Below are 25741 nucleotides of genomic sequence, written 5' to 3' on the forward strand. Positions count from 1 at the left end.
TAAATGAAATTAGATTTCATTCCAGAAACCTTCAGAAAGACTCTTAATATGTACTCCTGGCTATGTTCATTTTATTTTGTAAAATAACATTAAAAAAAATATATAAGAACAATATATTTTAGCAATGCTTGTCTGTCAAGATCCAAGTCTTAGTCTGGAATAGATGCTATGAAATTACACAGTAAATGTGAAAGACCTTATACAATATTTATACTTTTAACCTTTAGTTTTACCATTTTTAGGGACTAGATCTTTTGTGTTTATACAGATTTGGGAGAAAAGAGAGGGGGAGGCTCAGCAGCTTTCCTGAAGCATCTCTAAAAATTCAGCCTTAAAATTCAAAGAATTTTAACAGTCTGTATGTGTCTGCTTTAAAAGATGGTGAGATCACACCACAGATGTACCAAAGCAGCCTATATTTTATATACCAATTACTGAATAATGTAAGAAGGCACAGAAGTACTATTTTATTACCAAATCAGAATTTTCACCTGCAATCTAGTAAAATAAAATGATTATAACCAGAAATAGCCTCAAGTTCCTTACAAATATTCATCATTAGAAATTCAAAAACCAGGTTTCACTGATCATTCATTCATGCTGCTCCGGCTATTACTAAGTGGGAGGGCTATAAGAACAGCTGGGAAGACAGACTAATTAAATAAAATAGAGTTTATGAAGTTTTCTTTAAAAAGGTTTTTTCTTCCTCATCTCCTTAATTGAACAGCTATTTTAAACAGTACATTTGATAGCAGTATTTTTTTTTAAAGCAAAAATTTTTTTAAGTAGATGCTACTCCTGTATGAACTATTTCCTGAAATTAAACATGCATAGCTCTGATCTTAATGAAGTGAGTGCTGTTTTATTTCCACCCAGCCAAATTAGAAAAGCAAAATAGGTATTTCATCTGCACTATTTAGTTATTATATATCACATTTAAAATAGTATACATTGTTCATAAATGGCACAATGAGAACAGAAAAATGAAAGACAAATAGATGAATTCAAAGATAAGGAATCTACCAACCAAGGAGATTAATACTGTCTCTTCAATTGCCTGAACTTTACTGTTAAAGCATACCACATTGCATCAAAACAAGAACAAAAAAGTTTTTTCTTAAAAAAGAGAATAATTTGAATCTTATAAATTCAACTGACACATATACTCTTAGTTTGAAATTCTTAAGCATTAAGTCACCTAACCAAAATTAATTGTACAGACCATTCACCTCATTTCCAAACGCAGGCATAAAATAAACTAAAGCTTACCTTCAGTACACTGCAGGAAGCTGATAATGAGCAGGAACCAAAAACTTTGCATTCTGCAACCAGAAGACACCATTATTGATCCCTGTAAGAATTTTCTTTGTATTCCTTAATGAATCCAGTCATAAAAGCCCAGCATCATCGAAACCAGTGGTCTGCATTATTCATTTTCATATCTGGAGGAGAGGATTTGGAAAAAAAAAAAAAAAGAAAGAAAAGAAAGCTCATCAATACCTGAAACACCAATAATTTGGAATACCAAATTTTACTTGACATGAAGACAGAAATGTTAATAAAAACTGGCATGACACCTGTACTGTAGCAGAGAATTTGGCAGGTTTGTGGGCTCTAATCTCTGAAGGTCAGTCATCATTAAACAGAATGCCAAATAATGATACATGCTAAAGCTGAAAGTAGGAATGTTATTGATGTACATGCACTTAGACGCATGAAAAAAGAGACTATTTACTCTTAATGTAATATATTGGATTTGTAGACGTCTAGGTGAAGCTTTTCCCTATCTTCCAAATCTGACAAAACCAGCACTTTCCTACCTCAAAGAAAAGCAATAAAATTAAGTGCAGGGCAACTCCGTACACCCAGTGATTCACAGCACACAGGGAGCAGCTGAGCTGTGCAGCAGCAGCACCGCTGCAGGACTGCCCGCCACGCCTACGGTGCTCCCTGCTGCGATGCAAAACATCCTTCAACAAATAACAGCAACTCTGCTGACAAAAGCGGTTCAGTTAGGAAGCATCGTTGGGATACTACAGTCTAGTGGATCTTTATACAACAAGCATCTACAGAGAACAGGAAACAATGAGCAATGCTCTACCTTCATCATTAGCTTCTGACAAGATTTGTCTCTGAGAAGAATGAAACAAACTGCTCCTGTGAACTATGTCCAAAGAAGGAATTCTTAAAACTATCACTCACATTTGAAAAATAAAATTATAGCTGAGCACCCACGTACATCCTCACCCCCATCGCACTACCAAGGTGATGCTATGCTCCAACTACTATAGTTAATGTGGGAAGCTACACAGAACATAGATAAAATCAGCATAAAAGTATAAATTATTTTTAAGTGCAAAAATGGTTCTGTATACAAATACACAGAATGACTCTCGGAGAACGACTGCACGTAGCTGCAATTACAGCTCCAAAGAGCTGCATCTGGTGCCACGCTGGCTTGGTCTCTCCAAGACTGGTAACAGGACTGCTCTTCCATGTGTGGACACATTTCTGCAATATCTGAAGTTAACATTAGTTTATAAACAGACGGCAATGACTGTGCCAACACTTATGAAAATGTAACTGGTAGGATCCAAGAGCCACTTGTGAGTCTTATGAGTACTGGAACGTGTTTATGGCTTTAAAAATACATTCACTCGTTTGCCAAAAAGAATTGGAAAGGATGAGAAGCGCACAATCCCAGGGAAAGAAATTCTATGCAGATCATTTTCAGAAGTCTAACTCCTTTTGTATTAGTCAATCTTACTATTAATCAAGGATAAGTTTGTTCCCTGAGCACACAGACAGCAACAAGACTGACACTTTTTTCCCCAAGGACAGAAATATGAGTTAAAAAAAAAAAAAAAACATTATGGAACAATTTCTCTGGCTGTAAACAAAGGCGACAGAAGAGGAGATCACTGAACAGCAAAGTAGGCTTTTTTGCTTGGCTCCTATGTGAGAGGAGTGTTGGCGCTCAGTGCAGGCATCCCTCTTGCAGTGCACGAGCACGCTTGTGATTTCACACACAGGAAAATAAAAGGGAACTGACATCTGAGGGCAACTGATCTATGTTCATTTACACATACAAACAAACCCTTTTTCCAATTTCCAAATACAAGCAAGTGCTTCTCAATCACAGGTGCTTTTACCCACACATATCTGAACAAACAGCATGCAACAGCAAGCAGGTATGTCAGGGCAGGCCAGTCAGAGGGTTCTTCTTGGCACAGTCCCATGTGTCTGCAGATAAAAGCTGCACCCTCAACTCAGAGGGTGAGACACCAGCTACTAAAGGATAATTAGAAGCAGTCATGAAGAGACTCATATTGTATCTCTAGACCTTCCTCATTGGACTGAGAGCATTCTGCAACTGAAAAAAATACGCATCTAAAAATCTGCAAAGGATGCACTGCATTCAGCAGAAATTACAACAACAACAATAAAAACAAGCAAACCCAACATGCCTGAAGATAGCTTGGGAACAACCATATTATTTTTTAACCTGTAGCACTCAAAAGAAAAAATCACAGAACTACTTCACAGATGCTACAGACTAATCAGTATAAATTCAGTAAGCAATCAGAATAATCCAAGAGAATAGATGAGGAACAATAGTGGCTGTATCTGAAATTGCCAGTCTCCTGATTGCTCCCAGGCTGACCAGAAGATTTTGACTTCCTGAGACTCCATTTTTAGCATAATTTCCACAACATACAGCTGCATTCCCAGATACTGAGATATCTTCTTTCACCTTCAAGTGGATAGTGACATACCTGTACTTCAGCATCCTTCATCTCATTGCATCTTGAGGTTTCTATATCTGGGAGGAGTATGGGAGCATTGTGTTAAAAACAAAAGCAAAAATCAGAGCAGCACCAGAGCCATCTAACACCTTCCCAGGAAACAGCTGCAAAATTCACGGCAAAGACTAGCTTTTTTGTTTTGTTATTTGTTTCTTCTGACCTTGTAAACTGACTAACTTTAACTATTCTAATAAGAAATGTTTTTGAAAGCATACTGATGTTTTTGTCGTACCAAAATCAGCAAAAACTATTCAACTAGGAATAAATGCAAATTATTTTTAGGACAAATGTGTGTACTTTGTGCAATGTATTGTTCTCTCTAGATTGCCGTAGCATACAGACATAACATTCAACTCAGCATGCTGCTACAAAAAGAATTCAAAATAAACTAACCTACCTGTAACCAATGACACGTTTTTCTATAAAAGCAAAAATAAATTTGTCAATGTTTTAAAGCAGAGGCAACGGGTTTTAGTTTTGCTTTTTCTTACTAAAAATTAACAACTTCCCAGTGAACATTTTTTAATGCAACCTATCTACTTGAGAAGCTCTCTGTGCTTCAAACAAATGTGCACTGCTACCATCCTGGACCAGCTATTTATCAACACAGCAAAGACTAACCCTGAAAAAGGTACCCAGACATGAGCTGGAGCCAAAGCCCACTTTGACTCCAGACGCTGCCGTCACTCGTGTCTTCCTGACTATGCATCTGTCAGAGATACAGAGACTGTCAGTGGAACCTAACAACAACAACAAATCCCAAACCAAACAAGCAGGACCAGGAAAAGCCATATTAAGTTACTTCTTTGTAAACAGAAGAAGTAGACAATGGCAAGTGGCTATCCTGCACAAATAACTTATTTCCCCTCAGACCTTAATAAACCTTTTCTCTGGATCACTGACCGCTTAGGCTTGTGGGTGGAGCAGAGAGAGACTCCCTAGAGGAAAAGGTTGCTTGAATTTCAGAGAGCAATAAAAGCTGCCCAGAAAATTTCAGTTGTAACTTAAATCCCTACCACTGGGCCATGCTGTGGTCTCTCACCGGAAAACAAAAAGAAGACTGCTGCTAACAGAAAGGCTCACTTTGTTAAGTTCCTTTGCATATGTGCTGTTAAAGGAGGCTGGATCAGTAATGGTAGAATTGATGTTCAGACCTGCACACTGCAAAGGTACTGGGCATCTCTTAATACTGTATCCGTAAGCCACGCTCCAAGTCCCCAACATCCTACCACCTTGCCTTGCTGCCTTGTTCCTCAATACTTCTGAAACTTCTTACAGACAAAACAGTGTTGCAGAATACGTGCCACTGCCAGCCAGCTCCCTCCCCACAAGCTTGCTCTCAAGAGCACCCCAGAGATAAGAGAAAGCTGCTCCAAGCATACTCCTTGAAATACTTTCATCTTAGAAGAGAAAGACCTCTAAAGGACTGCCGCTTCCCAACTCTACTCTGTTTAACCTTCCCAAGATTTTATTTTCAAAAGCCAAAAAAAAAAAAGGGTCTTTTAAGAGCTTCCGGACAACTGACACAGCATGCTCAAGAGCTGCCTTTCCCCTTCAGTTCCAAGTTTTTAAGGCAATTAAGCCAAACAGGACTGCAGAGATGTCTCCAGCTAAGCAAGTATGTTTTCCTCTAGCTAAAAGTCTTTCAGACTAACAGGGATGTATTTCACAACGTAGCGTTTAATTTTCCAAACAGCCTTAGAAACTGCGAAGTGCTTGCAATCTTAGTTAAGCTCTAATGTCTCTATTACACAAATAAGAATTACACTAGCTTTACTGACAACGGTGCACAGCGAAGTAAGGAACGGCAGCTACGGCCATACAACTCATACATGCTGAGCACAGACCAGGCAGTGCTCCTTATAAATCCTGTATGACCTACCTTGCCACATATGCAGCACTCCCACCGCCTTTCATAACCCAGTTTATGAAACAAAGTAATTCTGTAATATATCTGAGACACTCTGCAGTGGAAAGGAGAGGGAAGAAAAGGCATATGTGAGTAAATATATATTCACACATTATAATAAACTGCACTGTCTCCTGAGAAATCATGTGTCCATGTGCCTTCCCAATTAAAAAAAGTTAAACTTGTAGTCTGTAACATGAGAATTCAATTAGTGCAGTGCGATTAGTAAAAGCTTTTAAGCTACACTAGTAAAATACTAGAGTGAGACTATGATCCAAGATACATAGTATTATAAGCACTTATGAGAACTAGGTCTAGTTTGTTACATTTAGCATACTTACAGATAAATAAAATTAGTTACTCCCAAATTCTCAATAAGGTTATTAATGTAAGTCAACTTTTGAATAACTTTTACATTAGTGCTAAAGTACCAGATGATTGCATAACATTTTCAAAACTTTGAAATCTTGGAAAAACAAAACAGTGAAGTCAAGCAAGACCCCACACTGCTTTAGTTAGCGTATTTGTAGCAGCTATGATAAAGAATCAATACCTGATCAGTTCCAATTAAACAAGTCACATATTGAGAGAAGAAAGGAAAGGCTAAATCTGCCATTAATTAACACTTATTTTCCATTAAAAGCAATTCAATGCTAAAAATGTACCAGAGCCTTATCTTCCACTCTGTATTCAACAGCCCCCGTTAATTAACATTTTGAACACTGGATTTTTAACCCAAAACAAGACTTTCCAAGCTGCATGGAAGGAATATGTATCAGGGAACAGCACAGTAATGAACAAGACTTGCCCAAGGTCATCCAATCTTAAAACAAAAAGAGTAATTTCTACGCATTCAGCTGCCTTGTGCTCTGAAGTGACATCTCCACAGTGGAGGAAAGCCTGAAATAGTGTGCAATAAACAGATGTACCCTAAACTCAGAATGAACACAGAAATGCCCACCCACACCAATTCTGGGTTACCAGCTAATGAGAACAGCAGATTATCCAAAACACGAGACCTACCTATGCAAGACTGGACGCTAAACAGTGCACTGACGTGACTTTACAGTGCAACACAAGAATTCAGTCCATCAGTACCCTGCAGCTCAGTGGTCTTACTCATTCATTCACAGAGAAAATAAATAGGATTTAAGAGGAAGAGATGAAGATTTTTCTCATTCAGCCCAGCTTGGACTCACTCTTGTGCTTCACAGACATGCTACCGAAGCTCCATTCTGAACAAGGCTGCTTTGCCCCGTCTTGTTAACACAGGATAAAGCTTGGACACTCTAGGGAGTTTTCATTCAATAAGCCAGCAAAGTAAACCTTTGCTAGCACTAATAAGAATGGCTGGTTTTGGCTTCAGGCATTCTCCTTTTGCCAAGACTCAATTTCTCTTTTTGCCTTTGCTAAATGCTCCTGAATAGGAGGGGGGTAGGGGTGTCACTCAATCCTCATTACAAATTTCCTGTATTTCATTTGAATTGAGGTGGTCTGATTGAGCAGTACCATGTCAGCTCAAACAGCTAAGGTAAAACCTTTTTTAACACTGCTGCCCTCTGTGTCATGAGATCTTCCTGGGGTCTCCGAGATAAATCCCCAGTATCCAAAGAGCGGGGGAGGGAAAGAGATGCTGTAAGTCAATTACAACCCTTATCAGCTGTAATATCTGAGTGTCACGCTGAGCATGTTAAATATGCTGATCACTTTGGACACCAGAGGCACAGTCTGAGGCTGTTTGCCCTTCTCTTCATTAAACTGTAAAACAAATAGCTCTCATTTTCAAACCTGCGTAGTACAGACTTTATGAACATCAAAAATAAACAAGAAAATAATGAATAGCTATAAAAAACACACAGAGAACCCTATGACAATCTGAAAGCAGTAATCGTAACAGCTGAAGAAAATTCAAAGGCTTTTCAAACTACTCACAAAAGAGAGATCCTCAAAATAATCTATTTATATTAAAAGATATCATTCCTTTCTCATGAAAAAAATCACTGCGCTAATATCAACCAAAGACACCACACTCTTGTAAGACAGTAAACTGTTTGCTGACAGCCTTGACAAGGCTTTGCAAAGGCCTGTATTTCTTAAAGCTGTTATGCTACTTAGCTGATCTCTTCCCCAGCCCTATCCAGCATTTTTCACAGCAGAGAGCTTGTCTGAAGTAGAAGCAGACTGACAAAGCAAACCAATGTGGAAGCAAGTCGGGGCAGCAGTCTGACAGGTCCCAACAGACCTCAGGCTTGTGTGGTCAAGTGCTGGGGTGGCAGGGGGCCTCATCTGACTTCCAACCTTCCATTGCTGGGCACCAGCAGAGAACGGGGCTCAGATACACTTTGTACAGCTGACGTGGAGGTGGAACACGCTCATTAGATTCTCAAATTGCCATGAGTAACATGCTCTTGGTTTACTAACTTCCAAAATCAAGCTGTGGTCTCATGTGGACAAGAACATGGAATTTTAACTCAGGCTAAAAGAGTTGTTCAGCTCCAGTACACGGTAGCTGGTTTTTGTCATGTGCCCATATCTGCAAATCTCTATTTGGGAGCACCAACTCCCTGAAATGACTGCATTTCTGCGTATACACCAAAGAATATCATCACGATTAATAAAGGCCTGCAATAGCATCCATTTTAAAGCACCCTATTTTCTATCAGTGGAACTTAAGATCAGTATATACAATCTGTATTCAATATAAATACTGTTCAAGTTCTGAAAAGAAGTGTGTGGACAGCAAAGTCCCTTTTGATTACTTTTAAAAATTCTGTCAAAATCTTTTGATGTCACCATAAAAATACCAACTCATTCAGAAGTAAAAAATATTTATCATTTTTTCAAAATCAGAAGCAGGTGGTAGACAAATATGTACACAGTGCAGTAGGTGTAATTTGCGGTATATTTTATGCTTACAGAGGAATGTGGTTCCAATGTCAACATCTGTGAGACCCCAGCCTAATCACTGTGCAGCGAAATATGAAACAAAATCAATGGTGGCACATAAGATGTAATCTCCGCTGTGTTTGGCTCACTGCACTGAATCCGTGACTCATAAATCACTGTTACTTGCCATTCAGTGAATCAATATTCAGATTCCCTCTTGGTCTATATGTATGACCACTAAATGAAATAATAATGACCAAAATCTGTCACATATTAGGTTATCAATATTACCAAAAAGGATTTCTTGGGAGCAATGAGGTAATGCAGGATAAAATATATCAGACGAGTTTGCAAAGAAATGTGAAAAAGCCTCTGGCTAAATACAGACAGTATTGGAGAAATGTACTTTCAAATACTTTCAAATACCTTTTCTTTCATCATTTTCTCAAGTATTAGCCTTTACTGTAGCATCACAATAGTGCATTTGTTGTAAGACTATTTCAATGATACATACTTATAATTAAGTTTTAAAGCACGCTGTACTTGAGAACTGTTCTCCTTTCAAATAACCCTTTCTTAACATATCACTAGCTTTGTTTGTGTTTTGTGTGATATGTTAATCAGTTTGGATTGTTTGCCTTTTTATTTATTTATTTATTTCCAAATCAGCAGCCTGACAGTCAAAAGCTCCAGAAGTCTACATATTAGTTCCAAAAAAAGCCAACAACAAACACTTCATAATGCCTTATCTCTCATGTATGTGACAAACCATTTAGTCATTAAAAGGTGGCAGAGAAATCTGCGAAGTGCTGCGTACAATTATCTCCAAATCACAGTCATGAGCCATAGCATTATCAAAATCTGAAATGTTGACAATAGAAGAAGGAAAGAAATTGCAGATGGCTCAACTATGTCATCTTTGAAAGAAATATCAACCAAGAAAGGTTTTTCAACTACTTTCTAAACACATATGAAATTCTCCAGGTAAGCAGGATTTACAGGTAGAAATGTCTCTGAACTTACATAACCCTTTGGAAAACTTACACATGCATAAAGCAAATACTGGCAGAAGGCATACTAGATTTTTTTATACCAGTAGCACTTAAAATCAGGAAGCTTAAATCTCAAAACCTGTGAAATAATCAGCTCTCTTTTCATTCACTCATCATTAGCTTTTCTAACACATATACACAGCAAAATCAAGAAAAGAAATAATGACTCAAAAGTCAAATATGCCAGTGCTGCGGAGAGCACTAATGCTTCCTTGCATCTACACACAAATACACATATGCTCTGCCTAACTATTGCTCACATGTTACTGAGACTGCATGAAACATACGCAATGGGCGTGGGTAATCATTGAATCTTCAGTATCTTAACAAAAAGTCCTTGATTCTGCAAATAAATGAAGAGCCCATCTCTGCTACTGGTTCTACAAGGCTACTTAATGGTAGAACTATAGTTAAAAGTATTTTATTGTACAATTTAATGAGCAATGAGCATTTAGATGACTATTCTTCACCAAGCAAGGCAGCTGGATGAATACCAGTCACTGAATTGAGGTAAACCATGGCATTTTTATTTATTTGAACCATAATGGGAAAATACAAAGCTATTTTAGTTAACTTTTAAATTGCCTTTGTAAAAAGGCTAAGCTGAAAAACTACAATGATTAAACTTGGAGAAGTTACGAGCAAAAAGAACTCTAAATGATAATTTGACAGAACAGTTCTTACTGCTTGCACATACCATTCTTTAAAACTGGTACACCTCCCTAGCATCTTACGTAGTATTTCCACTTCCCTGTGAAGGAAAAAAAAAAAAAAAAAAAAAAAAAAGTATTTTGGAAATAGTGAAGGTCTGGGCCATGCACTGTGAAAAGGGAACTGTGAAGTGATATATTCTCATCATTAAACAAAATGGAATGTAGGTCATCTCCAGCACCGTTGTAACAGCCACAGAGAGTGTTTGAGGATACAGGATCACTCAGTCACTTTCACTCAAATAATTTCATAAAAGAATGAATGGAAAATTGTTCAGTGGAGTGAAAGAAAACATTACACGTTTAATACATTTGTGTATACATATATATGTATAATATAAATATATAAAATATATATTTCATATTCTACATGTCACTGGTAAAGTTAGAGTATCAAATGAACAGAAACCCTCTAACGTTACGTGGTTTTATCTAGCAGGCTAAGAACTCTGTCACACGTTTACAGTTTCTTGTAAATAATGCAGGTCTCGTTAGCTCAACATGACAGACATCTCTACTTTGAAAAAAATATTTTTTTTCTTTAATTGGGTTAGGTTACGGTTTTAAATGATAGCTTATTTAGCCTTTCCTGATTACAAACACTTAATGGTTTTTATCTATATTTTTTTTTACTAGAAAAGAGAATTATTTTTTTTTTTTAATAAAATCTTGCTCTTTGTATGTTCTGCTCCAGTTCATGAACTCTTAGTGTAACCAAAAAGAAAAAAAAAGTCTATGTTTGTCTATCAACAATATTTATAAGCGAACAGAGTGGAAAGATTACAAAATTTGAATATGAACATTATATTACGGTAGCAATAATCTAGGTGTTTTACTGGGAAGTGAAGTGGATTACTGTAAATGAAATTTTAAATGTCCTTTCCATTTTATAGATAACACAAAATGACTCTTTTCAAGTCTACAGCGATAAGGATACATGTGCCACACATTTAAATAGTGCCTTCACCCTATCCAACCCTGCTCATGAATTAATAATTCAGTGACATTAATACAAGAAGATAAATGATAAAGGGGTTACAGCACAAGGGCCAACCATACACATATACTTCTTTTAGAACAGCTAATACCTCTCTGCCAATTACAGTTAGAACTTTTTAACAGTTTTCAATGGCATTTTTACAATCTAAATAGCAGCTTATGCACACACAATTTCACACAACTCAAGCTTAATAAATCTCCTGCTGCTACCAAACAATCATTCTGGGGGATTAAAGTGCAACATCTGCTAACATTAATAAGCATTTTACATAGCAATATATATAAAAGCAGTTGTTATCAGTCTTCTGAAAATGCTTCTAGACTGGTTTGGCATAAATTATACCTTTATCATGCAACTGATAACTTTAGCTTGTGGCAACAGTAAGGTAGCTATCTTGCTATATAGTGGAAAAAATCAACCAAATTGTATACTGACTGCAATTATCATTCAAAGTAGAGCAATTTTCACAACATTCGAAATATAAAAACATATGCATGCAAAGAATTGCAGGGAAGAACGGGGTAAAGTCCCGTAATTTAAATACTTCAAGAAACTGAAGCTCCCACTCTACTTCCAAGAGTCAATTTCTTTGCTAATACCAGTTATAGCTTTTTAATCCACATTGGGCTTTTTTAATTTTCATTTGTATTTCCACCAAAGCAGAAATCTACTGTGAAAGAAGGCATGCCTTTCTAAGACATAAAATAAACATCAAAGGTTTTATTTAATTAGGAATTTCAGAATAATTTTTTAGGTAGAATTTGGCAAACGAGCATGCTTTGGAACCGAGAGCTGCGTAATGTCAGCTGGAGCCAAGAGCACAGTTGGCAAACACAGCAGAAACTTTTACATGCAGCCCTGCCAGTGCCTCTCAACCCCTGCAGCTCAGCTGTGGACAGCTGAATAGCAGAGCCTGCCAATCACTCTACTACACCCTGAATGAGACAGTCATACTCCAGCTGGTATTATCATTTGAGAGTATTGGCAATTTTCAAAATGCCATAAAAAAAATAAAAAAGAATGGAAGAAAGAAAGAAAGGAGGGGTTATAGAGGGGTTATTTCCAGAACACTTTGTAAGCCCTACATTTTTACTGTTTTTTTTTTTATAATTGAAAAGAATCAATAACCAAATTTGCAATAATTGAGATTATAACACTTAAAATAACTTTGTCAAGATCACCTCTTGCATGGACACATATGGGGCAGTATCAGCAAGCTCATTTCCTTCTTTCATTCAAAATGAAATTTGTATCGAAGTACCTAGAGATATAAGAGAGCAGCAAACTGGATCAAACAAGTATGCAGAATATATTTAATTTGCTTTTCTTTTTAATTAGCAACGAATCTCCCCAGATGCTTGCATTATGAATTGTTCAAACATGATTGTTTTAACATTATTTTTAAGTCAAAATATTGCTTTAAAAAATAATTATTATCATATTCTCCTGACATCTCCTACATTCTTATTTGACATGTTAAGAGAGAGAGATGAAGAAAATCGAAGTAGTAAGATACTAAAAATAGCAGCAATGCCTATGCTTCACAACTATCATTCAGGACCTTCTGATGCTATCAGGTTTTAAAGTGTCTGCAACCAGGGCTGAATTTAGAATTTAGGGTTTGATGGAAAAGTGTACTTACAAAATGTAAGTACATTTAGTATTTATTTATTCTTTGGACCAATGGTTTCTTTATGTTGAAGCCTGCACCTACAATTCCCACACTCATTTCAAGAACAGGAATCCCTGTCACTGGAAGCAGTGCATGGGAATTAAGAGCCCAAATGCTTCAGCACCACGAAGTCTTCATAAAGACACTTGACTTTAGTTAGCATTTTAAAATAAAAATAATGTTTAAATTACTTCTTGCTGCCTGTAAAAACACAGCTCTACATTAAAGTGACAAATTCATACCCTTTCCGTTTAGCATAGTAAAGACAATGGTGGCACCAGGTTCTCATTCAGGCCGTCACCATACATGCCCTCCCTGCCTCATGCCAGGCTTCTCGCTACTACTCAGATTAGCTTTTGCCATTACATCTGTTTTAACACAAGAACCAGTGCTAAGGCAAAATCTAGACGACGTTTCTGCTCAAAATGACTGAATATTAAATATGAAATTTAACAGGTTTTAATCATAGCAGTTTGTAAACAGTGTAATATAGATGTCTGCCCTAATTTAGTAAGATGGAGTTCTCACATAACACTCATCAAACTGAGCACAAAGAAACCTGTTCTGGCATTTCACTAAATTAAAATCTTCAGTCCCCACAGCAAGAATGCACAAATTTAGATTTTATTAATACCTTAAATCAAACTCACTTTCATGCAAGGCAATTTACAAGTCATCTTGTCTTGTGATAGCAGAGAACAGAATGGGGTCTTAAACATATTTTTACCGCCACTTTGAAGATTGTCTAACCTTTAGGTCTGATCTTCTATTTATAAGAAAAATAGCAATTTCTTTGAAATGCAACAAATTCTTGCTTTCACAAATACATTTTTAAGCCTTCAGCTACCACATCAATAGCGATAGGGAGGCTGACAACACAACAGACAGGAGGTAAACCGAAGAACTGCTATCTCCAGTCAGAAAACACGAGCCTTTTTACCAGCTCATTCACCAAGCAATACTTAGCAATACCTAAGGATCACTGTATTTCACACCTTGCCCAAAGATACCTCATTGTTCAAAATCTTCACCCTTACTAATCCACACCAGCCATAGCTACTCAGTAAGGCAAACCAATCTAAGTGGCACTCTACACATTTAAATAGTTTGACTTTGTAACATGAAATAATACTATCCAACTTCATGTATTGAAAGCACTTCAGCCTCAGATTATAAATCCAGCCCAGGAGGAAATCCCCATCAGACAGTAACCATGGATGAATGATTACTCACCAGTAGTCAGTGAGAGTCACGCTGTGGGGTAACATAAAGAGGAAAAGAGAAGAAAAGCAGAAAGGGAAGCAGGCAGAGCTCCTGGGAACACCACCACAGGTGGCAGCAGGAAAGCCAGAGAGCAGGTGGATGGGAAAACCTGAGGGAGGCACTACATCCCAATGTCCTGGTCCTGTGGTGGCGGCAGAAGGGATGCACAAGGTGTGGCAGTGGCTGAAGGAGCGCAAGAAGACTGACAGTGGTAGGACACAAGCTGACAGTGAACACAGAGCACTCAGAGCAGTGCACAAAGCAAAGGATATGTGAGTGCGGAACATAATGCCACCTCCTCCAAGTGGATTGCCAACAGCCCCACCTTGCCTATAACCCAACGCACAAGATCAAACTTAAGGCAAGCCATGCTAACTGCAGCTGTGAGCTTTGTGATCCACCCAAAAAAGTCCTCCAGTCCATAGCAGAAGGCACTTATCTCTCTGAATGACAATTCAAAGATGTTACGCAGAGAAAGGTAACACTCACACCAAATGTTACCAGAGAGGCCACCACAAGCACACAAGGGGATGCACACTTACGTGTGCACATGCCTACACAAAAGGCTATATGCCATTTTTCATTTTGAGCCCCATTCAGTAAACTGTAATTATGATTTTTTTTTTTTCATTTCCCTATTCGCTTACAGATACTAAGGTATAATTCATTAAAATGGTCGTCTGCGATGAAAAGTACCAGAGCCCTTCTACTAAGGACCAAAACATCAATAACTCAAATTGATTAGGAAACAGTATTTCAAGAGATGATTAACTTTGAAGAACAGAAAAAAATCACAGAAATATTTAAAATTGTACACAAACCTTAGAAACACACAGCCTTTGAAATAAACCCATCTATGTCTCTCCTTGTCCCAGGTGAAGAAAAGTGGATCCCAGAAGCCACAGTCCGCAGGACTAACCCCACAGCCCAAACAGCAGAGGCTGCGGCACTGCTGCGCGCATCACACCAGGGTGCTACTGGATGCTGAGCACTATGCTGTAATGCAAAAGGTTTGTCAGCATGGCTTGAGAATTTACTGGTTTTAAATCAGTTGTGCTGTAGTTTCGTCTCCAGAAATAAGCATTCAGATAAAGTGAATGTCAGTGAGCATGCCTGAAAACACACCAACTTAGGGAAAAAAAAAAAAAAAAGAAAAGAACATAATAACCTACCAAGAAAAAAATAAAAAACTTAAAATAGGATTATCCACTTAGGTGGCTCTAATTCCTGCACATTACTGAAAGTGCAGAGAATCCTGCGCTCTGTCACCCAAGACCATCACTCGGGAGTCCCCACGCCACCCATCCGCAGCACCACAGAACTGATCTGCTCCAGCCGCCGCACGTGCACCTGTGGTTTCTGGGAAGAGAGTGAAGCAAACTAGCGCTTCCCATGAAACATGGGATAAAGTCTTCTGCTCAGAAGAGCTCTTATGGTTTCCAAAGTAAACTTCATTTACATGAAGGCAGTATAAAGGTTCCCACATGAAAATGCATCTCTGGTATAATTACATTCTTTCAAGCAACTTACTTTTCCTCCCACTTGCTATAGTTCTTAGGTGAAAGGAAAATATTGACAAAAACATGACATGAGGGGCACATAAGATAACCACAAACTGAAAAGCATGAAACCACCAAGCCATTTACAACTTTTTTTTTTAGAACTTTAACTATTCTTTTCTATTGGGCAGGCAGCGATCAGCTACCAAACATAAAACTCTCTTTAATTTATAGCCTAAGGGTTCCTTCCATGTTTAAAAGGAAGGAGCATGTAAAGATATACAATGTCTTTCTAAGCCTGTCTGTTCTTTGAAATGTCTTCATTAAAATGGAGATTTTGACTTTTTGACTGTGAATAACAGAAAAAGGACAAACCTGGGTTCTGAGTACCATCATCGAAGACAGCTCACAGAAGACTTTGGCGTTTCATCTCAGATATTTTGTATCACGACAATTTTGTGGAGGCAAGGGAGGGGCAACGGGCTATTTCAGTTCCTGACGATTAGCTGTATTAGCACCGACTGCAGTTTTGTTCTACTACAAAGCAACTGAAAGCATCTGGCCCTGCATTCAGATCTGCACCACAGGAAGAGTCACACTTCCAAAAAGACCTGAGGGACAGCCATGACAGGACCACCACTGCACGCAAGGTGACAAGAGATAAACATCAGGCAATGTCATCAGAAAGCTCTCAATCACCAGTCTACAATTAAAAAAAAATAGCGCGCCTGTTTTTTTTTTTTTTTTTTTCAGATTAAAACATGTTGTACTCACCATTATTTATTAACACTTAAAGTAAAATACACCTTGTGTTCAAAGGTCAAACGGACTCGACCAAAGAAACCACACATCTCGGAGTTCAGCACTGGGGAGCTACTTCTGTGTACGCATTTTCTACATTTTAAAATTTGTTTTGGCAGCATGTAGTACTTTGAACAACGCCTAAACCATGGTAATGGCTGAAAGAAAGTAATTCTGGAGACATTAATTGTATCTCTCGATTGTGCGGAAGTCATGAAAATACCTGAAAAAACTGCTTAAACACAGCACTGAAGAAACAACAATTTTTTCCAGTGTACTTTGTATTTTTCATAAAATCCCTACAGATGAGTTTTAATAATGTTAATACCATAGCTTTATTTGGTGCATTGGTTATGACATAAATATCTTAGAAATAAGTATAAATATTATGTTGGCTCCTAGCTGATCTTTCATTAACTTGACTTTCCTTCAATTAACTCACAGGAATTTCAGTAAACACTTAAATACATAAAACTACAACAAATAAGTGTTCTTTCGGGTAAAGGTACTCTTTTTCATTTCATTCAGTGTTCCTGTAAAAATAAACAAGCAGTAAGAAATTTACTGGTTTTAGACTCTTGGCAAGATAATGTATACAAAAATCAAGGCTGGATAAAGAATAAAGCTGAATATAATTGAAATATACCAAACTTTAAAATGACCATTAAATAGATAGGTAACAAAAGCTGATTTCACTCTAAGTCACTATATTCCCTAGATGGTAATAATAATGAGAAAAAAAAAAAAAGAAAACAAAAAACTAAGCGGCTGAACAAGCAGGCTGAAAACAGTACTTTCTAATCCTGCTACTGTTCAAATACTGATGTAAATATCATGATCACCAGAAATCATATCACTAGAAGTGATGATGATACAGGAATTGCGTGCAAGTGACAGAAGCATAAAGATCAATTTCATTCACAGGTATATTTTAAATGTTAGACTGCCTTTCTGCACTCTGTTCGGCAGATTTTTCAGTCATGAGCCAAACACTACTGATTACTTGTATTCAATTTGCCAAATACAAAAGCTTTATTAGTCATAACAACGCTGCTGTTCCAAACAGACAAAAAGATATATATAATAATAAAAAAGACAAAAAAAAAAAAAGACATTTATCCTTTCTCCAGGGTTAGTTGTCCAGGGGCAGATAAGTATGACTTAGTGTGGCTTCATTTTTAATTCATGCTACAAGTAAAACGACTGCAATGTGGATTTGTGCTTTGATTTATTTTCTCACAAGCAGAAGAATTCTAATTTTAAGAAGCTATTCATTATGGGATTTGTACAGAAAGAAAAATGCATAGTCTTTATCTTATAGTTATATATATGCACTCTGTAAGTGGTTTAAGAAGCACATGGATAACAATTTAATCAAGAGGAATTCTCCATGTATTTTTTCCCTCTAAAATAATAGAAAATATTTTAGAGTAATAGAAATGTATAAAACAAATCTTATTTGTAATACTTTAAGAAATTATAAAGAATTCTAACAATCAAAACATGGAAAAAAATTGCTTTACCTGTTATTGAATTTTTATGCATTTTTCTTCCTTCTGTTCCTATCTGCTTCCTAGTTAGCATCTACAAGTCAAGCTCAACAATTCATGCTCTTAAATGGGTTGGAGCTCCACGTTCATCAGGAGGTAACATTCATCCTTATGCATTTGCTTTTTACTTACAGACAAGAGATACAATAGTTTTCCACAGCTCAGAATGAATGATGTAAAGCCAATCGAAGAACCTACGGGAGTTTTTCTAAAATTGAAAATGTTTTTTTTCAGATCGTAATTCTTGTTCTGAATATAACACTAAAAGTTAGTTGTACAAATTTTTTTTTGTTCTAGATGTGTGAATACAAGATGTATGAATTACTGAAGACATGTAAGTCATATAGTGCTATAACAGTTACAGAAATAACCAACTTTTGAATATTCAGTGCTGAATATGCAATTTTTAATCCTCAACTATTATCTAATAATCCACCAGAAAATGCTTAAGTCTGTGTGCAACGCTTCTAAAAACACGCTGATAAAAAGTATTTATTGTCAAAAGAAACAGGAGCATCTTACCTCTTCTTTCTGGTAATCAATAACAATTTAAAACAGATAAGCACAAGATCTGTCTACATAAAGTGCCATATATAGAATTAATCCCATACATCTAGGAAATGCATTTCTCAAATTTAGCTAATACTATTCATGGACATATATAATACGCAGAACATAAACTGGGAAGTTCTTTACAACAATAATTGCCATCTACACATTTTCTTAAATTCTGTTACAGCACACTAAGGAAGAAAGGTATGTTTGTTTATACGTTCATTATTTACTGAAATGTCTCAAGGTAACATCTTAAAATATATGGCAATTTAGCTACCCTCAGTCATTCTGACTGTTATTATGCTTAGCGCAGTTATTCATAAATGCCAACACAATCTAATGTATTTTGTTCAGTCATTCACTGTGTTTTTTTATTGATAAAACATAATTAGTTTTATTAAATGTGGCTTACATGTTGCTTCTGCAAAGTGAGTGAATATTAACATCTTTTTTTTTTTTAAACAGATGGAATTTTTTTAAGAATTAAGGAACAGCTTGAATGTCACTTGCATGAAAACTAGAAGTATGACATTATTGTCATTTTTGTTGTTTGTAGCCATTTTTTAAAGTATCTAAGTTACTTATCACCATAAAAAAAAAAAAAAAAAAAAAAAACAGACCTGATGGAACAGAAAATGAGTTACATTACTGCTAAAATGAAGGAATATGACTTTATTCAAGTAGGCTCTTCAGTGTAGCAAGTAAATTATCATTGTTCTACCTTCCAAACACAAGGCTGTAGAAGAATGTATCTTAATCTCAGCTGTATTATCCCTACAGGAGAATTGGAGTTATATATACACATCTCAATTTTTGTATCGTACAGCAATTTCCACTGAACTAAATTTCTGAAATGCCCTTACCTCCCTTACAGGGAAAGGAAAAGACATACTGTATAAGGAAAGATCATGGCCACTGCCTCCCCACAATTCCTCAGCAAACTACAAATTAAGAAACCTCTCTTTCTTCATCGTGGCAAATACATCAGTATCCTTAAATGCAAAAACGAAGTTGCAACTTTTCAACTCCCAGTACGTACCAAAATCTCTATGAAAGACATCATTTATACATTTTCTGTAAGTCTTACCATTATAATCCTATTGGAGTGTAATTGCTGTGGCTAATATTCTTACTCTGTTATGAAAATGCTCAACATAAATGTGGCACTGAGTTGTTAAGATAATACATGATCATGCTGTGAGAGGGTAATACCTATACAATAGCCCTTGCCAATACCATAAATCTCTTTATTAGACAACAACCTATTACAGGAGATCTACTTAACTGTTTCCCTACTTAGAGGGCCATTTGGTGTTACAATAACAAGCTGACTTTTCACATTAGCAAGGATTAGCCAGTATAAATAATAAATCGACACTGAGTTGCTGCTCTTTTAGATATGGTAAGTCTTTCCTGGTGTTTAAAAAGAAAATCCAAATTAAAACCCTAAGACCACGACGCTGAGGCTGAACATGTTAGTTTAAGCTATAAGAACTTTAAGCTTAACAAAACAACAACAAAAAAATTCAACTCTCATATCAATTTACATGGGAGATTTATTACAGGAGAGCATATTACAGAATGCTGCGTCTGTTTTATGGAACGTGCATGCATACTGCTTTATTTCCTAAAAGTATCACAGCAAATCATCTTCAAATTTACTGGAATATTTTAAAATAAATCGATTGCCGCTATTTTCCCAGAGATAAATAGTGTAGAATAAATTTAAGTTCCATCTATTATGCTTTTGTTTGGAAAGCAAAATTGTAGTATAAACGAATTGTTTTCTTCATTAAAAAGGTCTCAACTTTTTTGAAGGATCATATGCTTTCACCATCTACGTAACTATAATACAAACTGTAAAACCTATAGTACACTAGAACATTTCATTCATTGTGCTGGATTAAAAAGTAACAATTAAAAGCATTTCTGATTTTTTACTATTTACAAATAAAGTTATGTTCTGATAGTCCTTGCTCTTTCTTGTCTGTATTTTTGTTAAAAGCTTAAGCTAGCAAACCCTTCCACCGTTTGCCTGCTTAAGCAGAACTGCATAAATTGATCAATTGCACCAGGATAGAATCATCCACATTCTTATAATACAGAAAAAGCAAAATTAAGAGTTAGCTTTGCATCTGCAATCATCTTGATTATGATTCACAACACTGCTTGCATAAATAGAAAAGACTTACCTATTGCTTTTTGGCTAGCACACTACTCTGCTCAAGAGGAACTGAAGCCCTTAGCACTGTGTTGTCTCTCTCATACTGATATGACATTTTCAGAATCAGAGAAGACAGTTTATGCAACTGAAATCTGCTCCCCGTCATACAGAGCACCAAAACTGTTCTCCTGTACCTCGACACGCGAGGATTGTTTCACTCCGTTCCTTCTCACACCTTCAATATAAATGCACTCCTTCAAAAAACAAAAAAAAAGGTAGCATTTATGCCAGCTCTTGCTTACTAATGATTTTATTTTTTTTCCCATTGTTATTTACTGCTACTGATGGACAATCTTTCTAAAAGCTGTCTTGCAGAGTCTTTCTGCCCTGCATAGCAGAGCATGCACAGCAGAAGGAAATTGTACTTACTGGAAATAATTCAGCCCTGAATGCCCTGATTACTCTGATTATCTCATATGCAAGCTCCCTCTGCAGGCAGTAAGAAGAATTAGCAAAAATATGCAAAAAATGTGGGTAACAGCTGGCACAGGAACCCAAAAACTCAGTGGCTATTTTAAAGGAATCCCCTCAGCAATCCTTCTTAACTGTTATCTGGCATAAAGAGTTAACACAGAAAACACTTCCCTCCTCATCTCTGTGCCTGTTCTTTTCCCTCAAAGAAGTTAAACATTCAGGTTTAGTCTTCCCTGGATCGAAACATACATGTTTCTTTTACCGTCATCTAAATCCTTTCAGGGAAGAAAAAAAAACATAAGAATAAAAAGATGTACTGCTTATCTAGAACCAAACAGAAACAAAAGCTCACCCCAAAGAAGAAAACAAAGCAGTGCTATCTGATGCGTCTGTCTACCCCAAACCCAAACCATCACTGCATTTACTGCTGTGAGACAACACCCAGTGCCACTGTTGGGTGCAATGAGATGTACATGCCATCCAAATTTAAAGATCAGTTGAACCGAATGGTTAAGCTTATGTCAAAAATCAACAATGTCTCTAGCAGTTGATATCAAATAATGAAGTAGCAAGGTAATTTTCACTCAATTGGATTAAAATTGCTTTTCTTATGAAAGGCATTATCTTACCATAAAGTATCTTAAGTTTGTTCTTCCTAATAACACAATTTTTCAGATAAAAATTCCACCAACACAAATGTGAAAAAGCTTCAATGAATAAAGCTATAAATATTAAGCAGACCAAAATTAAGTCTCTGTCCTGCTAACCTTTAGCACCCACATACCATCAAAAACCCGGGAAGACACGAGGCACTGTCCATTTCTCTGCTTACAGGGAAAGAATGGAAGTATCCGGAGTTTTTGTTTCTCTTATAAAGCCAAATCCCACTTTCTTTCCTTCAACAGGTAATGCCATTAGATTCATCAAGTATATTCATAAAATAAAAAATTAGGCCCTGCATGAATTTTTGCTGGAAAAATAAACTTCAAAATAGAATACAATCTTTAAAGCTTTCAGTATGAGCTTTAAAAAAAAAAAAAAAAAAAAAAAAAAGAAATAAAAAATCCAGCAGAAAAAGACAGAAGTAGGCTCGTGATATTCTATTAAGTTTACAGGCATTCCAAGGGACAGATGTAGGGCAGATTTGAGGCGTTCACCTCAAGATGCTGATGGCTGCATCCAGAGCTCTTCCTTGCTGCCAGAACACCTTTAGCAGTTAGATCCACAACCACTTATTATTAGATACTATTATACACCTCCTCAAATGAGGAAAAGAATGAGGAAGGAGAGGAAGCAGGAAAAAATCCAACATTTGGGAGAGATGATACTCTATTCCAGCACAGGGTGCGATTGCCAGAAGGGCAAAAGGATTTATTCTCATTTTCAAATAATGTCAGCATTCAAGTGCCTTTCACATGGCTCCCAGCCCCAGCTGCCCCCTCCCATGCAGGCTGGGGAGCCTCCTTCTCTCTCCCTCCTGCACCCTGCAGTGCTTTGCAGGCAAGGACCCGCTGCCGGGAGCGGTACCTGCGGCACCGAGGCGCATCACAGCCACCGAGACACCTCTCTCCCTTCAATATTTAAATGTCAGATTTACCAGGAAAATACTTATGGATTGGTCTTCTGGATAAAATGCATGCTGTTCAAAGGGAAGATGTATCATTACTTATTCTGTGAAAGAATTTTCCAATTTAGTCACTTTGCATAGGAAAAAGTCTAAATTAAACTTCAAAGACTGAACACAGGGACGTCTGGACCAGACGAAAAGAATTATGCCTACCATAAAAACAGGGTTTGTAGATTTGTCAGAGAAATGTAACATCAACAGCAAAACTTCTTGTTGGGGATCCTTCTTTAAAACATTGCTTTATTTAAAGCCGATGGTACCTATTGCTCAGGAATAATTTTGAACACTGTTCCCTATACTGAGTGAGTGCTACACTGAAAAAGCAACAGATATGATACGGTAAGAAAAAACAGAGAAAAGTGAACTCCAGTCTCCTTCTGCATGTGACCCCTCACACTACCACAGCACTGATTCCAGAGCCAGCCTCCCTATTCACACCGGATCCTATCAGCAACAAGGAAAGCATCGCTATCAGGAACAAGGTTGGTCATCCCCTCCCCAGTTGCCAGAAACAATTTTTACAGTAATCGGTGTTAGATTATTCTGTCATCTAGAGCAGTAATTGGTTTGAGGTGTTGACTGATACAAAAATACCAACGGAGGGAAAAAAGGAAAGCAGCTTCCTCCTCGAAATGAGATTTCGGATTTTATCACATCCAGAGGCAAGTGCATAAACAGAGTATAATTTTTAAAAGCACAGTTCTCCAGTGATGATTTGTTTTGGTCCTACTTCATTATCTTTATTTTTCAACAGTCACGGATACAAATCTAATTGTACATTATAAAGGTACACCTCTCTGGAAGGCATGCATATGGAATGCTAAGCTGCTCTACATGCTGTCTCCACTAGAGAAAATAGCAAAGGCACCTAAGAAATACCACAATTTGCTTATTCACAGAGTTAATTCATTACCAATCTTCTTCACCATAAAAGGTATGAGCACTCCCAACACTTAATCTGTGCATCAAGGCCTCCCTAACATAAGAATTAACATATTAAACTCACTTCCATCTGTACAGCATCAAAACTCAGGATCTTAAATAGCAACCTTTGCTCCTCTTACCTCATTCAAGCATTTATAGCTTGTGGTGGCCAAGTGATGTATTGCTAAAATATAAACAGTATAAAAAAACTCACACACACTTATCAGCATCAAGTCAGTCAGTTTACATTAAAACTGATCCACTGTTACCCCATATTGGCACTTCAGGAAAAAGGGAGCACCTCTCTTACACAGCAAACAGCACAGGACAATGCTTACACAGCAGCAATAACAACAGTTGCTTCGGAGGAGTTTCACAGATCACAGGACTAAACTCTACGGTATTTGTATGACAAAATGAATCTGCTATGAGAAAAAATGCTGCGTTACTGCATATGGAAGGATGCATGCTGCATATGGAAGGAAAATATTCTTGATACTGAATCTACCTAAGAAACCTAAGCAGCTTCTCAATAGCTCTAAGTGGATCTCCTCTGAAGCCAGCTCTTCTCATGACTGAAATACAGGCACCAATACTTAAATCTTTCTGTGTAAATGTTAGTGCTTATAATGTGCTCCTAAGAGATTAAGGGGTAAAAAAAAAAAAAAAAAAAAAAGAAAAAACACACACAAAAACCCACAGAACCAAGACAGGCCCTATTTTTCTCAGCCCATGATCACTTGTCAAGCCATGATTAATGCTGTGCTCTGTAGAGGGAGACATTACATCTAGGCTACAACAGACCTAAATTTTACCCTAAGGCAGAAGTCTGATTTAAACATCTCTATTCAAAGTGACATTTGTCCTCTCTTTTCAACCAGTTTCCTCTGAAATTCCAGTAAACTGACTTTGTGACATACAAACGGTCCATTGATTCTAACTTGTCGTGTTGCCTGTCCTTGTAGCAAAGTTGGTTTTGGTGACTGAATGAAGCAAGATGTTATGCATTCAAGAAAAATACAGGAGCAGAGTCCATTAGGTGCTCTATTAAATGCTCGGTTGGATAACAGCGACTACAATTTACGGCTATAAGGATTCCAGCTTACACAGAAGAGCTGAAGATAAATACTGAGGTCAACATTAAAAATCAGAAAATATTTTTATATTCAGGGGTAACAATGGCTTTCATATTCTGAGGTGATGAGCAAAGATTTTTCTTGTATTACAGACAAGAACACGAGCATAGTCAGGGCCACTCCGAAAAGTAATTACATTTTATCTCTTGCCTTTCACTCTGAAATGTCTGCTAAGGTATTTACATTTGTCTGTTAAAAGAACAACAAGTTAGACAGGAGGAAAAAAACTGGTGGTGATCACTTATCTCAAGTAAATACTATTTCTCCAGTGAATGGTATTATTCCATCTATTTTATAAAGTTATTGTTAGATCCTCCGATTTATCTGTAATCGCTATTGTAGGAATAAAAATAAGACATGCTTATATCTTATAAAGAAACAGCCAAATAGCAGACCTGGACATGGAGAATAGTCAATATCCTTCTTACTGAACATGAAAAAAGGCAATGTTTGATAATATTAAGCAATTTGGACAGTGCTGGCAAGTTCCTACTAACCAAGGTAATCTTATTTCTTGCGCTTTTCAGGGTAAATTGATTTTTTTTTCCCTCCTCTTAGCCGCTCTGATAATTGAGCAAACTTATACAAGTATGATGGGATTTTACTTAGCAGACAACACACAAAACAATCTCCAAACATGAAGCACCTTACTCATAAAAAAGCATTTTTGTGGTAATTAAGCAAGCTGTATTTAAGCTTGCTTTATGCCAGGA

General features: G+C 36.9%; 1 protein-coding gene across 10 annotated transcripts in view; it reads right to left on the minus strand.

The window, feature by feature from the left end:
• Window positions 1-25741, minus strand: part of ADGRL2 (adhesion G protein-coupled receptor L2) — a 389339-nt gene that overhangs the window by 123389 nt on the left and 240209 nt on the right. For 9 of the 10 annotated variants that reach the window (XM_090146448.1, XM_090146453.1, XM_090146451.1 and 6 more), the window contains one exon: window positions 1270-1442. In XM_090146448.1, the coding sequence (XP_090002574.1) occupies window positions 1270-1342 (73 nt within the window). In that variant the 5' untranslated portion in view covers window positions 1343-1442. Of the gene's footprint in view, window positions 1-1269; window positions 1443-20895; window positions 22011-25741 lie in introns of those variants that run through there. The other variant, XM_090146450.1, reaches the window with a different exon arrangement.

The sequence above is a fragment of the Phasianus colchicus genome, chromosome 9 (genome assembly GCF_987193195.1).
Source record: "Phasianus colchicus chromosome 9, bPhaCol1.hap1.1, whole genome shotgun sequence".
Taxonomy (NCBI): Eukaryota; Metazoa; Chordata; class Aves; order Galliformes; family Phasianidae; genus Phasianus; species Phasianus colchicus.